The 18,321-nt window shown below is 37.8% G+C and overlaps 1 protein-coding gene across 1 annotated transcript in view; it reads right to left on the bottom strand.

The window, feature by feature from the left end:
• Positions 1–18,321, bottom strand: part of SEMA3A (semaphorin 3A) — a 333,234-nt gene that overhangs the window by 35,443 nt on the left and 279,470 nt on the right. Inside the window, exon 9 of the mRNA XM_026868121.1 lies at positions 459–601. Coding sequence (XP_026723922.1) covers positions 459–601 — 143 coding nt within the window. The remainder of the gene's footprint in view (positions 1–458; positions 602–18,321) is intronic.

Here is an 18,321-nt window from a genome sequence, read left to right on the forward strand (position 1 = left end):
TTAAGGGTCTTCTGAATGAGTGCCCATTTCCACAGCTAGCTTCAAACAACTGTGTCGTTAAATCTTCCTTTGCCTCTGTTTTAAAGGTTCTCACTAATGTGGGAATAGAAACGTATAAACATTCCTTTAAAAAGTAAATTCTTCAAATGTTTTTGGTCTACCTGGAAGTATCATATTTCCTGTAAAATTTTCTCTCTTTTGCAGACACATTCTAAACCTCAGAAGATGCCTATGCCTTTTTAAACAACACATCTGAGTTTGTGAAGCTTCCCCAAACAGAAAAGAACTGAATACTACACCTTTGGGTGTGTTATCTCCTAAATATTTTTCACTTGGGATGATCTCTGCTTTAGTACAATGCTGGTATTAATACTGAATAGTTTACAGGCAAGAAAATGCAGTTTCTAAAATCACTTGCAAAGTGTATTCAATCTCACACAAAGAAGTCATCATTTTACCTTGCAAATCTGCCCTATTCTGGCATGAGTGGCTTTTCCAGTGTGCTCTCCATCAATTGCATTTTCTCGGAAGAAGAAATAGATTTTGTCATCTTCTGGATTGTCGCTCTCTTGTATCAGGTGAGCACTAATAAATCTAGGATCTGAGAAGAGAATGCCAATGCACATGTTACTATTCCATGAATTGAATTACTTGCCTTCTTTATATAAATGAATTGTGATTTTGGTTCCCAAGAATCAATCTTTGCATCAAATGGCAAATATATCGATGTTAGGTACACCATCATTTACCAACATGACAGGTGTTTACATTCTTCTTCTCTTTAATACACAGAGGCGTTTGTTACAGATATTTAATGAACAGATCTTAACTTTATTATTGGAGCAATTAAACATTCATGAAATCTCTTTACAAACGGTTGTATAACATTACAGTATGGCTTCCTAATTCCATGTATTTATTACTGACATAATTCTTGTTTCTTTGGATGCTTTGACTTTGGTCAGTACTCTTTCTGTATGTGTCACACATAAAATGAGAGAATTATTGAGACAAATGTAATAGCCCTAACTTTAGCAATAATGAAAAATATATAAAGAAGGTATTTTACATGTAAAAAAATGTTACTGTCAAAACAATTAAATAAAAAATAATTGTGATTGATATTGATATTATCTACTTTACTATAACACTTCAAACCCCAACATTTTTGTCTTGCTTTCAGAAGAGAAATTCATTCATGAATTTCTACTCATGATGTTGAAACACTTTGTCTTTTCACTTTTTAAAAGATTTTTTTTTCACAGAAAACCTTTGTTTCTTGAGAACTAGAGTGACATTATTTGGTGATAAAGAAGATACATCAACAAATGTAAATGCAGACATACTGATCAGTTATGGAAAAAATGGTGGAAAGATTTGGGAGAGAATTTTATAGAAATCATAGCAGTAAATTCATACCAGTGGTGAATCTGGTTCATCACTGTATTTTACAGAGATACTTCAGCTGGTATCTTTCACTATATTTGGAAAAAGAAGGCATATCCAACAGATTTACCAATCTGTTTTATAACCATTTTATATCCTGCTGAGATAATTAACTGTGAACTATATTTAACTACTCAGAGTCCTGTTCCTATGTGAAATTATAAGCTATTTTAGTGTCATGCATTAACATCTTCTCTGTGTATGTTTATTGCTACATAGTCATGGAAATAATGAACTGTACTCGTTTTGCCAGTTTGCACTAGCTGTCCTGTGAAACCCATTGCCTTATTAAGGGTGGCAATGTTTGTAAGCAACATATTTTTATATATTTATCTATATCCATGTATGTGTTTAGATGTTTCTATTATACATACAGCATAATTTTTTTTGTGTGTGTGTGTATATATTCTCATGTACATTGTGTGTATGTATATATACATATATATACAGAGTACATGAGAATGACCATACTCGCTTAGACCAAAGTTTACTTAGATCAATATACACACTCCAACACTGTCCAGAAGCAATTATCTGGGACAAAGCATGAATACAGTAAGTACAAATAATACTCTGCTAGAATAATCTCCCTTCCTCCAACTCTTTTCAGTGTAGCTGATTCCCTGAGCTTGGTTACTTTCTACATCCTTAGTAACTCACAATAGATTTTTCATCCAGTTATCTGTATAGACTTCCTGAACCCGTGGATATTTCCAGCATTCATAGCGTTCTTTTGGAATTTGTTCCACACATACACAATCTAATGATCCAAAACCTACTTCTGATTTCATGTTTTGAGCATTGATCTGACTAACTTAATTTGATGCCTCTTAATTCCTGTATTGGAAATATCCATAGTGTTCAAGATGTGGATGAATCGTGCTCTTATACAAGAGCTATAGCAATGCTCTTTGTTGAATTCTCTGTTCTTTTTCTATTAATTCATAGCATTTGATATGACTTTGACAGTTCCTAAGCAGTAATCTGAACTTTTCGTGGAGCTTTATGCGCCATAACCCCAGAACTCTTCATTGGTAATGTTCAGTCCGCAGCCCATCACTTTATAAGTGAAGATAGGGATGTTTTCCTCATAGTTATCCTCACAGTTTATCACTACATCATTCATCAAGAACAATTTAATTTGTCATTTGATTGCTTAGCCACTCAGTTGCATAAGATGTTTTTGTAATTCTTCACAGTCTTCCTTTGTCTCACTATGCTGAATAACTTAGTATCATGTGAAAAATTTTCTCATCCTGCTGCTCAACCTCTTTTTCAGGTTATTTATGAACATGTTGAACAACACAGAGCACAGACCAGATCTCTGTGGAACTGTGTCTATTACCCATTGTCTATTAAATCTTTTTAGACATCTGAAAACATCAAAAATCTGTAATCAGCTTAAGCTCTCCACCCCAAACCCCAGTAACTTAAGCTACTAAATTTTCTTCCTTTCTCTTAGCATGCATTTAATAGCCTTCAAGTTACACTGACATGAGGCCCAAGATAAATAATATGTAGAGTATAATATACCACAGTAAATATCTATTATTTTATATATGATCTACCAGGGCTTTGAATGTAACTTGTATCAGAAGGAACACAAAAATACAGCTGGAAAATTTCTGCATCTCAGTCTGTGGCAGGATATATCAGAGAAAGAGGATACCCATCAGAAGACACTGTTCTGGGCTACTGCATCTGGAGAACCTCTTGTCTGAATACACTGTTTTTACAATCTTGAGGTCTTAATGAAAAGGGTAAAAAAAAATAAAAATCATTCAATCAAAACCTAAATACATTCCCAAATGGCTGAATGATTTGTTTCTAGTGCAATGGGTTTTGTAAATCACAAGATATCAAATTCTAAAATAAATCACTGTATTATCAGGCATCAAAAATCTAACTTTACATTGGCCTATGAAGATACTGTGGGAGTTCCATTTGAGTCAATAATATTGCTGATATAGTACAGGTTATATAAACTTGCCCTCGGTTAGCATATTATTATTCTTTTCTTTCCCTCTCATAATTTTGCAAGAGAACCTAGAAACAGTAAGACAGTCTACTATTAAAGCAGAATTGATACAAGAATGATAGAAAAATAGTTTAATAAATCAAAAATATTTATTTCAAACAATTCTTTCAGAGTGGTAGCAGAGGAGAGGGGTGTGAGGAAGGCAGATATAACTAACACCGTAACCAGAGCACTTGTGAATATGCTTTGTATACATTTCTTACCAGTGCCCATCTGGGATGAATTCAGATTTTCAATTAGTGATTAATAACCCAAACCTACATTCCTGAAAATATAGCGGTCACACAACTTCATATTAGAACACATCCATTGTACATCACGGAACAGTTTTTGTTGAATAACACTGGTGTTTCTTACTGAGCAAACCCCAGGCTGTTTCGCCATCTGGTTAAGTCGATATGTTTTAGTCAATAAAAGAGTAGTTCTTCATGTTGTAGGGCTCTTGCTCTTGTTACCTGATGGTGGGTTTTTTTTCTCCTCTTCCACACAACAAAACTATGTCTATGCAATGAACCAAATAAAGGAAGAACAGGCTACTTGTGCTCTGTTGCATATAGAAACAGATTAATTTCTGTTCAGAATGAATATAATGATCATAAAAGCAACATCCTGGTTATACGTGTGGAGAGAGGGAGAAAACGTGGTTGATAATTTTGTAGGTTATAAAACTAAGAAGTGGGTGGTGTGAACTAGTGATCTGTAGTGTGTTCTTTATTGTTTCATTAGCAGAGAAGCTGTTTGACTTGCCTGAGGCTTGATGCACACTTGCATTTAACTCCAGGGCTTCAGACCATGCTTACAAGTAACTGTTTAGCTTCATGATGAATCAATCAGCCAGATGGCCGGCAGTCACGCAACATAGCCCTCTCCATGGACTACATCACATTTTTTTATTGCTCTTCTATGAGGAAGGGAAGGGAGATGTTGTCCACAGATGAGGGACTTCTCCTTGACTCTCCTAATTGCTCACCCATGCAGCAGAAGAAAAAATGTCATCCATGAATGTGTATGTTGTATTGAGCCTGCCCTGCCTTACCCTGCAAAATTAAACAGGTTCGGTATCAAAGGGTCCCCATGGGAAGTTTAAAGTAATTCATTCAGGGTTGACCTATTTCATGCATCCAACACAGCCTCAGAAGTAGTGACGGAATGAACTTCAAGCAAGTTTTACTGAACGGAAAGTGGGACTTTGATCCAAACCCACTGGTGACAATTGTAAAAGTTGGTGCACTGCAGCTATTGTGGATAGATAGGATGACTTCTGATTTCTGTGTATGAATTACTGGGTATTTTGCGATCCTAAAACTGTCTCCAATCCTTGAAGTGCTCAGAAATGCTGTTAAAGCAGTTCAACACTTTCTTGTCTAAAAGCAGGCTCCCATTAGCTCAAAGTCCAGAAAGCGTGTTTTGGGAAAATGAATTTAAGAAATAATTTGACAGCAAATATTTTGCAACGTTTCGTTGTTTTAAAAAAACAAAAGCAGACAATGTGGAAGAGTGTTTTAAAAACAGCATACATCAAACAAACATGTCTGAAACATGTTTAAGCATGATCAAAGGAGAAACAAAGCCACAGCATAAACATGATCAAAATAAAATTACAGCTAAAAACACTTCTCTGATCTTGCAGCCAATGTGAACAGGCTAAAAATAAAAACTTAGAATTTTATTTAAAACAATCAGCCTCAAGAAGCAAATTATGAAAGCACACACCTTTTTCAGTCTCCTTTTTCCAGTTGTCTTGGCTGCGGAGCTATTTCTCAGCTCCCACACGACACCTTTCTAGCGCCACTTTTTGCATGCCCTCTTGCAATTACCAGCTCTGCAGACATTTCATTGGCAGCAGCCCATTAAACTGTCCTTCATGAGAAATCTGGCTCTTTATGAAAACGACACCTTGGTCCAGCTGCCTCTGTGATTTATATGCCATTGTTTGCTTAGTTAAGTAATGGAAACATGTTTTGCTTGTCTCAGCACTTCAGTTTGAGAAAAAAACTGAGGAACATCGATCTGCATTTGTTCTTTCACAAATGTTACTCTTGAGCAGCAACAACCGCACAGACACAGACACTCCACAATAGCAAGAAACAATAAAAGTCAGAAATTGGATTTCTAACTGAATTGTATTAGCATTTTAATGAAGATCTATAAACTTGAAGGCATAGAAATTACCTTTAGCTGTCAAGATTGAGTAAGCTGAAGGAACAGAAGCTGGGGTCATCTCTTCATCACTTGACAGGAGCCAAAGGGCAGCTCTCTCAGGAAATGTTTTGTAAAGAGTTTGAACTGGATGCCCCTATTATTGTATATTTATGGTCAAAATTACTAATTTATCAGTTCACAGCAAGGAAATTCTAGGAAACCAGGGAGATTTTACGCTCAGTAAAACTGCAGTTGCTATATTTTAATGAAAAGTACTGGAGGGTGACTGGGGCCCTGAGGAGAGGAGAAAGACTAGGGAAGCTGAAATTAAAAATTTAACAACAACGAAAATAGACAGCTACTCAGGACTTCATACCCATGTACAGTGCCCATCCACTGAGACCCAGCACAGAGAGCCAAGCACTGTCCTCAGAAAATCTGAACATGCAATCACAGCGAGCTCTACTACCCACAGAGAGGAGGACATGCAGCACAATCAGTCACAATGCAGGCACAAACCCGCACAGCAGAGCTGTCTGTCACAAGCACACCAGGTCACCAGAGGACAAAGCTTTTAACATACGCTGATGACAGAGCTAAGTTGGTTTGTGGTTTTACACGCTCAAATGGAGTTTATAAAACACCGAAGTGTTTAGTGGTGTTCTTCCAAAGTCCCTTCATTTTAATTCTTCAGCTTTCACATCCCTCTTGTTGCCAGTGACTCAGGCAAACACCGCGGAATTCTCATGGACTCACTGCTTACAGTGAAGCTCTTCAACAACACGGATGGCAACAGACCACATCCTTAAGGTGGGAATGCTCTTTGCACAAGGGAAAACTTGTGGCTATGATGGACCTAATATGAAGGTTTTGCGGTAACTTGCTGTCAGATGCTGACATGGAAGGTAGTACCAGGGACAGACCACAGAATAGACATCTGATTTAAAGACATCGTTTTCAAAGCCATGGCTAGGCAGAGATGGATGTGTGGTACACATGCATGATTGAGAAGTTAGCAGCTATCACAGGGTGAGAAGCAGTCACTGATGTTGCAGTGGAAATTCTCATCAGAGTTTTAAAGACTGATGATATTTATCAAGTGGTTCATCTTTGAGTCAAGCCAGACTTATGCCGAGGCATGATGATCATAAAATAGTGTGTTAGCTATGGCAGTTTCTTTTTCTTAGAAGTCATATCCTTTTTTTTTTTTTTTTTTTTTTTTTTTTTTTTTTTAATGTTTCAAACACTAGTAAAGGTAATTTTGGTGACATAATCAGATTATAATATGGGCTAGTAAGTTTAAAGTTTAGCTAAGCCTTCTTGTAATTTCCATTGCATACATATTCTTCTTTTTTTTTTTCTTATTCAATACTCTTCAAAATTATGAAAAAAACCCTCTGCAGAATCTAGCTATAAAGTTTCAGTGGCGACTTCTATGATTTTTTTTTGTGACATAAAGAGATTTTCAAGGGTGAAAGATATTACAAATAATAGTAACATATCACTCTCTATTACATCAATACATGGATGCAGCAGGAACATAACAAGCAAAAAGACACACATTAACAAAGGCACACAATACTTTTACACAAGTAAATTCCTCCACATCTCAGTGTTATACCTCCAAATACAGCAAGAGGAATCTAGTCATTGTGGCTTTTCAGTGCTTTGACACCGAGTGTCACGTGTGCATCTTTCTTATTGTGAGAGATGTTAAATCTGAATTAAGTGTGGGTTTTTTAAGGAATTACTGATTTATAGTTGGGGCAAAACCAAAGAAGGACTGAGTGTTAATATTACAGTATGATAGAATCATAGAGTGGTTTGGGCTGGAAGGGACCTTAAAATTCATCTAGTTCCAACCCCCCTGCCATGGGCAGGGACACCTTCCACCAGCCCAGGTTGCTCACAGCCCCGTCCAACCTGGCCTTGAACACTGCCAGGGAGGAGGCAGCCACAGCTTCTCTGGGAAACCTGTGCCAGGGCCTCACCACCCTCACAGGAAAGAACGTACTGAGGCATACAAGCTCCACGTTGGCTGGATTGCTCTAAGAAGTGCAGAACCTTGTAAGGTCAGCCAGGGGCTGCGCTGTGGGCTGCAGCTCCCCAAGAACCAGGCTGGGGCTGGAAGCGACACTGCCTGTGGGGTGGCTGGCGGTGACTACAGCATCTTGATGCACCCGGCCTTCTTCCCAGTGCCACAGAAACACATGACCAACCTTAGGGGAGCACAACCTTAATTTATGGTACTTAGAACCTCTGAAGTAGAGTAAGTGAGCCTCTGAATACCGACCAAGGCTTAAATCTCCAGGCAGTGTCACTACCCAGAGATGTCTCTCCTCCTCTGCCTTAGAGGCATAATTCAGTATGAGTATTTCTTGGGAGTAACATTTTAGATCACACAGGAAGGAGAAGGATCTCTGATGCAATTATCAGTTTCTGAAGCCTTTGTTCTAAAGAGACAACAATAGTTTTGATTCCCTGTAATGCCTAATTATATGGTGAAGAAAAGTGAATACAAAAGTTCAGTACAATTATAGCTTAATTCTCAACGTAAATTAGATTTCTCACAAAACAATGCTTATGATCTACCCACCTTATTTAATTTAAAAGAGGTGATTATTATCTCTTTACAGAAGAACAACCAAAATTAACACCTCTTTTCTACTGCTGACTATGTTTTAAGGTGTTGTATATCTATCAACACTGTTAATTTTAAACTGATTTACTTGTCCCTCAGAGAGAATAATTGGGCAACTGAGAAAACTAGTGTCCTTCACAGAACAGAAAGGAAGGCTTGCAGCATACTGCCTCCATTTAGGAATACTTTAATCTCAATTTTCTGTATTTCTTAACCTCTCTGCAGAAAAAGCTAATGAGAATTCCAGCTAAGAGCCTGTTTCTTCCTCTCTAGGTCATTTATCTGAAGTTTTTGACATTGATGCTTGGAAATAAAAACACTGGAAAGCCTGTGCCTTAACTGTGTAACCTACATCTTTAGAGCTCTGGATGAGTGACAAAAACCTAAATATCACAGTCTTTATGTTAAAAAGTGATGTATTAGGGTAGGAAGTGGAGCATGAAGGCACTGAGGACAAAAGAGGTTTCTGATTTGGGGTGTTACACACTCTTGGCAATTAAAACCATGCTATGGGTCTGCCTTTTGTAAGCTCTGAAGATTCACAGGTGGAGTCCAAGTCCCTGGAGATGCCCAAGCGATTTATGGTAGATGACCCAAAACTCAGAGACCAAACCTGTTCCTCTCCACTAATGTGATTTTCTCAGGCCTTCCAGAATGTGGAGAGATGTCTGATTATGTCTGGATGGAATATTCTTCCTCTTTGCATCTTGGAAATTAGAGCGTACAAGAAAGTGTCCTGAAGGTAGAGAGACCATGCTGTAGCAAACTATCAGCCAAACTGCTGACACATTGCAGTAGACAAGTCCCTGACTCTGTGTGAGGAATAGATGGGGATTAACAAGGCAAACATGTTTCACTGAAGGGAAAGTAGGACAGCCTTCAGCAGTACAATTGGCAAAAGCATGAAACCCCAAACTGAACAGTATCTTGACAAGTATGTCTTCAGCCTCCATCTATCTCCAGAGCTGTAAACTCTTAAGATTTCTCTGTCAGAAATCTCTGTAGAACCCTTTCTCCAGCAGGACCCTTTGCCCACACATACATCACTTTTTTTTTCTGTCTACACTGTGAACAAATATGGCCTTTGTGACAAAAATCATCTATTTTCAAGATAGGAAGAAAACTTCCAAACTTTTTACTGCCAAGTTCAATCTGAAGGGTGTGGAAGGGGTTGTGTAGCTGTAAAAACAATCTCCTCCCTGACACCATGTCAAAAAACTGGACAGGACTCTTGACATCATCTCTGTTCTCAGTGAGTGATGTTCATTCATCGGGAAATGATCATCAGCCCGAGCCAGTTCCCAAGGAGTGATCCAGCAGACACTCCTGTAACAATTTCCTAACTTATCCAATCTCCTGTAATTTAATTTCTTTGTTAAATCCTTTATATTTGGCCACGAAACTGAGGACATTTTGTCAAACTGTGAAAAAGGTTTTGTTGTTATAATTACCTTTTACAGCTAGTGTAAAGCAACTTGACACAAGATCCATTAAAATAAGATTAATGAGGGATGGCAGTAAAGACTGAAAAAGGGGTTGGGTGAATGAGTGTTTTTAACTGATCTGTCAGTGTAGCCCAGAAACATAAAATGCAGTAAGGCATCTGTAAGTGGAAGCAAAACCCCTCAGCACAACCTGAAATATTCAGTATGATAACATCAGTTAAGACAACCTCCTTCTGTGGTCACATGAGCATAGGTGATTCCAACTTAATTTAGTTTCAGTCAACATAAGGTATTAACAGGTTTTGTACTCAACTGAAATAATGTACTAGTTTACTGATGATATGAAACTTACTTCTGGTCATTAAAAAAAAAAAAAAGATGTTTGATAGCACAGGTGTGATGAAAACCACGGAGTTGCTTGAGATAGAAAAGTCTTGCAACACTACATTTTAAGCAGCTCTGTCAGAAAGTTGTTTCCAGACTCTGTTTAATTGATGTGGACTCTTATCCTGTACAAGCAAACCCTCCCCCCTTTTTTTATTTTATTCACTGATAACATTTCAGAAATATTTGATGTAAGAACTGTGACTTCTAAGAATGAAAACCTCCTTGGAGTAACATTGTATCAAACTCAAAAATTTTAGCATTTTTTTTAAAAGCAGAGAGGGAGGAATTTGCAGTACACATGCTTATGATACTTGACAACAGGGAGAGGAACTAGCAGAAAGTTTAGCAAAAGTATTTATAAATAAAAGAATGAAACACAGTAAAAAATACAAGTTATGTAATAAATGGGAAACTGTGGAACACTTTTTAAAATAATGCTTCCTACCGATAAGTCTGGAAAAAAAAAACCAACCTGAAAGTATGTCAAATATGGAGCAGAACTGGGTATTAATAATGACAACACATTCACACAATCTTGTGAAAAAAATTGATGACTCACTAGTCCATATACAATATCTCATAGGAAGGTTTTGCACCTTTCCCTCTCATGAAGCTTTTTCTGCATTTAGTGGAAGTTCCTTTAGAGAAACAGAAGAATAGGAAACAGAGATCGAAGGGGTGGTAAATGGAGAGAGCTGTGCCCTATGACTGTCAGATTTTACAGTGTGTCAAATGTTATCGTAGAACTCAGGAAATATGATTAATCTCACTGACATCAGTCCAACACTTTTTATTATTTATAAGGGTATTGAATTTTGTCAAAAGGCAGTGAAGGAATCAATAAACATCAATCCTCAGATATATGGCCATATTCACAGATAGTGTATTATGATAGTATATGTCATAACAGCTGTGGAGTGGATGGAAAGAATATGTAATCCAGTCTTTAAAATAACTTTTCTTCTGTTTTTCTTAACGATCATCTATAAAAATAATCTCTGTCCCTGAAAGGTTATCTGGTTTCTTCTTCTATCAACTCATCTAGTAAAATCTTCCTACAAATCTTGCTGCACTTACCTGAATGGAAAACTTTACAAAACTACCAACAGGAAATTAAATTTATACATACAAACATATGTTAAAAATACTCTTTTCCATTATTGGGTAATCTACGCAAAAACACAAGCCAGGCTATCACTTTAAAAGGTAAATCAGAGAGGGAACTATTTTGTCTTCATTTATTTAGTATGCTTGTGGCAGCCCTAAGTGCTCAGGAACATCAAATTCCGGTGGATGCTGTATAAGGGATGGTGGTCAAAAGATTTACAGTTTAACCCTTGCCCTTGAAAGAGGTAATTTTTCCCTGATAACACAAGACGACTCACCTTCCTAATACGTGAAACATTCAGCCTATAGCCACCAGTGATATGGATCTGAGAAGAGAGGGCAAAACCACTAGAAAAAGCGTATCAGCTGGCAGTTCAGTTTTGGTGGGTTACTCTCAACAGTCTTTAGGATACAGAAACTTTCATACAGCACTGCTGCTTTCTCACTGAAATTGAGATTCTTAAAAACAGTGTTACCACATTTCAGTAATAGTCTGTACTCTATCACATCTGAGGCATTCACATGCTTCTGACTATCAACTATTAGCTGGTGAACACCTCTATACCTTGACAAATCTTAAATGTTACCATAAAATTTACTATGTCTTTTTTACTGTATGGTATGTAAGAGCATTTATCTACATGTTTGGAAAAATCAAATCTAACAGCCAGCTATTCAACAAAGATAGATTGATATAAGTTTATGGAATCCAATGGAATAGCAAGGGAAGGGATACTTCAGACACCACTTTGAAACCTAAAAACTAGACACTGAAGCCTAATATAAGTAACAAAGGGTACCCTAAAGGTCAAGGAGAAAAAGAAGTACCCTTGGGAAGTTCAGGATCTATTGCACTGTCAAAACTTAAAGGCATCAAATGAGGAACCATTTGTCAAGCTTTTTATTGTGTGTGTGTGTGTGATCTGTCCATCATATCTGATAACTGCAATTCTGTGACAAAGGTATTTGGGATTTCATTGTTTATTTTCTGTTATTTAGTCAAACATGCCACCTTTACAAGTGAAAGATAAATAATGTTTGTCTCTCCCATTTGTCCTTTTCTCTTCCTGGTCTCTTTCTTACACCACAGTCATGAATAAAGCTGTACAGGCTAAGTGATGGTGGTGGTGGTATCTGTTTCACCCTTTTGTTTTGCAGGTGTTGCCTAGTGGAACCTGGGGAGGGACCCAGTGAAGTGGCTCAAGTGGGACTGGAACAGCATCTATCCTGGAAACACTGGGTTTGCAGAGTAAATGAAGAAAAATCACTAAAATATTTTGTATCAATTAAAACCATGAAAAGGATGAAAACTCATCTGCTGGAAAACTACATGCCATGTTAAATATAGAGGTTTTTTAACTAGGTGTTTTCTCTGTTGAAAGGCTACAGAAATATTAACATGTCCTACAGTTACAGCACAAAAAGGTCTTCTAGACTTAAGATTTGATTTATCGTAGTATTTCAGAAATAATGAAACTTTAAAATCTGCAAGGAATTGACAACAAATACAACAGATGCTTTAGCTACATTTCTTGATCTTACATGCTTTTTGTGCCTACCAAATCACAAAGTATTGTGTTAGGCCCTGTCCTGCTTTAGTAAAGTCACCAGCCATAACTCTACTAAATATGGAAGTAGGAATATATCCTTGAAAATGGAGCTTAATATTAGCTTTGAAATTCTTTTCTAGTGTGAGTTTTGAATTGTGCTCTTCAACTACCTGAATGTGTTATCAATGTTTTAAATATATTGATGTTTCCACTTTGTTGTAAAAATAGGTTTTTAATACAAGACAGTATTTAGCAATCTAGTACCAGCCATCAGTTTGATATCAGCCGTGACATTATTTAATTTTCAGAATCACAGAGGTTAAAGCTCACTGAACTATAAACAGTTGGAAACATGGAGTGTAATCCCAAGGCACAGCTCTGCACAAGCTGTAATTTAAATCATATTGCATGCTAAGCTGAAAAGGCAGTGCAGGTCCCAGAGGGCATGAATAAATCTGCAGTCACTGATTTGCCACACACATTTGTGTTGGGACTCTGTAACTGTGCAAATGTGATGTCTTCCTTTAGTGCAGAGGACCTGTCATCTACTGAGATTTGTAATTAAATAACCCAAAGAACAAAAGCAATTACTTAGCCTTACAAGCATTCAGACTGGAATTTACACGATTTCATGAACAAAGAGAAGGGGAAGTTATGGAGACATAAAGAATGGGAGGCTTTGAGTCTGCAACTTATTTCAGCTGTGTCTAGCGCTAACTGAGATTTTAATGTACAGACCAGGTATTCAAATACCTGGCTTACTTTGAACTAATAATTCCGTCATCACAAACTCCACTCTGAAGTGGATGTTTCTCCATCTAAGGAGCCAATTATGTTTCCAGCTGGCTACATGCCACATCAGGTGCCGGCTTTGAGCAATCAGTTGTGTTAATTGCAAGCAACACTGAATGCCTTTTGGGACACACAATTCATGGTTCGGGAATGTTAGCGTAAAGGGGGTTAGGTTCAGCCCCATTAGCAAGAAAAAATCACAAGGTCTGTATATGTTGCAGACTAACAGTTGTAATTTTACGGAATGAGGGAGAGAGGTAGGAACAGACTAGGGGGCTGTATCCTCACATCATTAACTCTGCTGTTTGCGCTGGACATCTCAGTTACTTGATGGGGTAGGTGGCGGCTATGTGGCCGTGAAGCCCTTTGAATTTTAATCTCAGCAGCTAAATCCTCCCATTCCCCTGCTTCTGTCAGGTATTCTGATCCAGGCCAACAGGGCCAAGATATTGCCTCAAGAGAAGACTGTATCAACTGCCCATGAACAGGGTCTCCTCCACATTTCTTGGCATTTTCCTTCTTTCTATTTGTCATGCAGGTAAAATAATAATTTAAAATATGGACAGGCGTTGTTTGATAGAACGGAAATATTATAAGGACAAAAATAACAGTGAATGCCATAAATAGATGATGAAGGACAGATTTATACAAAAAAACAGCTATTCAAAAAATAAAGCATATTAGTGAAACGAGCTGAGCACTGCAGTGAGTAGAAATCTGTAGATCTTTCTTGGCTGCATTGGGGATATTCTCATTTATTATCAACTAAATATCTGACCTGTGATATTTTTTAGTATCTAACTTTTGTCTCTGTACATGAATAAGAAGTTTTAGCTAGTCTATCTGCAAGGGTTGATTTCTAATATGTTTGCCCGTGAGTCTTGGCACCAGCGCTATTTAAAGGAAGAAACCTGCCCAAATGTTAGAGGTGATGAATGGGAAGCTTGGATTGAATCATTAAAGAGAGTTAGTGTGTGGTGGGGAGGAACTGGTACAAACCTAAGTCTGCAGGTGCTTAGAAACAGCGTGGAGGCTCAGGAAGTATCTCTAAACCCTTTAGACCCTCAGTCTGTGGTGTCCCACATGGCTGTACAAAGAAAACTTGTTAAAACAAAGCCATCTTATTTCTCCCTTTAACACAGACTAAAGCATTGCCAAACACTTTTTCGTCTGAAGCTGTGAATTTCATTAAATTCAATGCAACTCGCTCAGCATTCTCTATTTTTGTGTGGCTGAAACCTCTAATTCTCCCCACACCACCCCGCGGCCAGCATGCTCTAGTCACATCACACTTAACCTTTGCCTTGGCTTCTCAAAAAAGAATTTGTTTCACTCTATTCACGGCTTCAACAGTTTGGCAAACTGCACTTGAGTGCTGTGCTGGGCCTTTATATTGAACACACTAATCTGATTGTTTTTCCACTCTACAAACTTTGGGTCAACAATCAAGCTGCTGCCAGAAACTAATTAATTTGCAAACAGGCCCCATTTTCACAGGGGGAGAGCTTTTGAAACCTATGTCAGCAGAGCTGGTCACACCATGGTGACATGCATTGTCATGGCATCCACTTTTCTGGGTAATTCTCCTGACTAATTTTTCACCACACACATGAACTCAAATTACCCAGTCAACAGTAAATCTCTATTCAATGCCCACCAAACTCTGAACGTGGTGGCCTGAGAAGAGGAAATTGGTATTGACAGGGTCAACACTCATTAAATTGATGGCTAGAGCAGAAGAGAAAAAAAAAAAAAACAAAAACGACACAAGAACATAAAAAAAAAAGATTCAGATATATGTCATATCCCAAGGAAGCGGGCTGTGACAGACCCATTCCAGCTTTGTTTAATTAGTATTCTGCTGTGTCATTCCTTACAAGCAGATTTCTACTTAGTTTTTCTTGAAAAAAATGCTTAGCTACTTTTGTGAACAGGAAAAGAGGCACAATTTGGTAGCTAAAAGTCACTGTTTTCCAACAGCAGAGATGTGATGAGATCTCAGAGATCATGGGAAACCCACTTGAATTTGCAAGGCCTATAAACACACAGGCTTTGTCTTTGGCATCCTGCCACCTAATCTGAACTTTCCTTTTCCTTAAGATGATTTAGATATTTGTAAAAATAATAATTACAAAGAAAACCCATGTTGTGTAATTTAAAGTGGGGTCTATACCAAAAGCAAAGCAAGTGCAGCCTTACAACCTAACTACATCTGTCCTGGATAAATTACCTTGTTCTCCCTTTTGAAATACATCTCCGGGGCAAAAGAAGAGGCTTCCTATGAACTGATGCATGTGGGTAACATATTTATACATATATGTATAGATAGATATGGTCCTTTTAACCATATATTAACTGAAAGTAGCACACAAAGCTTTATAGTAAAGATTATCACCACAGCTACCACTGCTTGACTTATATACAGAGTTTGTCACCTTCCTTATGCAAACAGACCATCAATTTACAAAGCTGTCCATTGCCAACTCTACAAGCTATCCATTTAAATAAATACATATAAGTAAACAAACTTTCTTAGGTTTTTGGTTTGTTGTTTTGTTTTGTTTTTCAGAAAAAAGCTTTCTAGAGAACATAGAGTATCACCGGGACTTCTTGTAATCAACTGCTGGTATTTATTATTCAGTATGTGATGGGTACAGAGGTGGAGACATGCAGGATCAAGAGTGTGACTACTGGAGCGTACTCATGCACCTGGTCACACAGCTCCTACTGCTGGAGGTGGAAGACGAGACTTAGATTTGTTAATCTAAAGTTGTGTCTATAAAAAGCAATTCACCTGGGTCATCAAATTTGATTCTGCACACCCAAGCCAGATGACCTGGTTTGCCCTGTACAGCCGGATGCACTGATTTATCCACATCTAGCATCTAGTCAGAGCTTGTTCTGGCTCATTCGTCCAATTTCCTCCCCAGAAAAGTCAGAGCATAGGTGATGGGAAGGGTTATACTCTCAGGTCTTATCCTGACATGAAGCTCACAAAGATTTACTGGGTTGTTGACCTGATATTATATTCACCACCGACATAAACCCCCTAAAATTTAACAATTCTAAGGCAACATCAGTTTAGTGTACATGAGTGCACGTAGATCCCCAAGCTGGCCATCACTTCCAAGTCTGTTTAGAGAGAGACTGTTCACTGATCTGTCTGGGACTGGGGTCATATCCCACGGTGCTTGTTTGGAGAGCAATGAACTTCTTTCCTAAAAATGTACTATGTGCAGCAGACAAACTTCTCTGGTCTCCAGTGGAAACAGTGCACAAAGCACTCTGAGCTGCCTCATTATTTTTGATCTTATATGCTCTATAAAGAGAGTCATAGTATGAATTGCAGCAAAGAATGGCTTCTAATCTACGCTCCCAGCTATTTTTTTCTGGTGTGGATAATAATGCTGACCAAGATCAAACCCATAAATGAGCCCATGGTTAACCATGTAATACACACATATCCTAAGTCAGGTGTTCCTGGACCAATTTGTATCCTAACTTCCCCAACCATACCGTGGTTTTATCTCAGACAGACATGTTTACTGATGCAAGTCTTTTTGCCCCAGGTCATTTTCTCTAGAGTGTCAGGAATTCTTCAAAATGCACAGTCAGATCAGGAGAATGTCCTCTCCTGCTTTATCTTTCACACTTGTTTTTTCCACTCCAGCTTCAAAACGTATCCATTGGCTAGTTTTGCCAATTTTTCACACTTAAACACAACAAAATCTCATCCATAGCACTGAAATGTAATGAAGAAATGATATAGACTGGAAGGGGAGGAAGAGAGAATGAGAGAGAAAGAGAGAGATTTATTTCCTTGATGGATTTAAAATAATTTAATTTAGGCCACTTGATGGGAGATTATAATTTTTCTGGTTGTCTTTACACACCATCTCCATGATCTTCCACATATCCAAAGGAACTGTAATGCACATTCTCTAATTGCTACTTGGTCTTTGATTTCTGAATCAAATGTTTCTCTGACTTTGTATAAAGATACAGGGAGCAGTTCTGAGACAGGATGAGTCAACTGGTTCAAATACATGAGTATCTTTGGATCAAGCATTCAGCTGGACCTATGGCTTCCTGAGCTGTAACCATCTCAGGTTAGTGACAGTATAAACATCAAGTAACATTAAGAGAGAAGTGATTATTTTGTGATTTCAGAAATTCTACATTTCTTCCAAGAGAAAAAGAACGTGTTGTAATAAAAATGTATAGAGAAAAGACTTGTTAGATTGCAATGAGAAAAACAATTTAAAATTCATATTCAATCACTCAAATTTGGAACTACAGACTTAAGGGAGAAAAAAAAAACCCTGTAAATTGAGTTCGTATGCCATTCTGTTCACATTATTATGCCACCGTCGCCATAGTTTCTGAGTACTTCCTAGCACCGTGTTAGGTGACATTAGCATTTGTCACACATGGAATTTATCACTGTGAAATTATTTTTTACTATTCTTAGCAATAAAGATAATGGGAATGGGGGTGGGAGGGTGTATGGAGTGAGAAATGAGGCTTGCATATATGGACATGTTTTGTTCCTGCAAGGGTTGGAGTTGTTCATACCTGTATAAGCAGTGGTGGGAAAGTGTGGAACTTGGTCCTGACTATAGCCTGCCTGTTAGGAGATACCAGTTGACTAATTTGGTTCAAGTATAGAAATGAATATTTCAAATGCAAGAGATCTTTGAGGAGAAACAAACACCAAAAGAGCAATAACAGAAAAAACACACACAAAAAAATCCTGCCACTGCTTTCACTGTT

Source organism: Athene cunicularia (genome assembly GCF_003259725.1).
Source record: "Athene cunicularia isolate RWA chromosome 1 unlocalized genomic scaffold, athCun1 chr1_part2, whole genome shotgun sequence".
Taxonomy (NCBI): domain Eukaryota; kingdom Metazoa; phylum Chordata; class Aves; order Strigiformes; family Strigidae; genus Athene; species Athene cunicularia.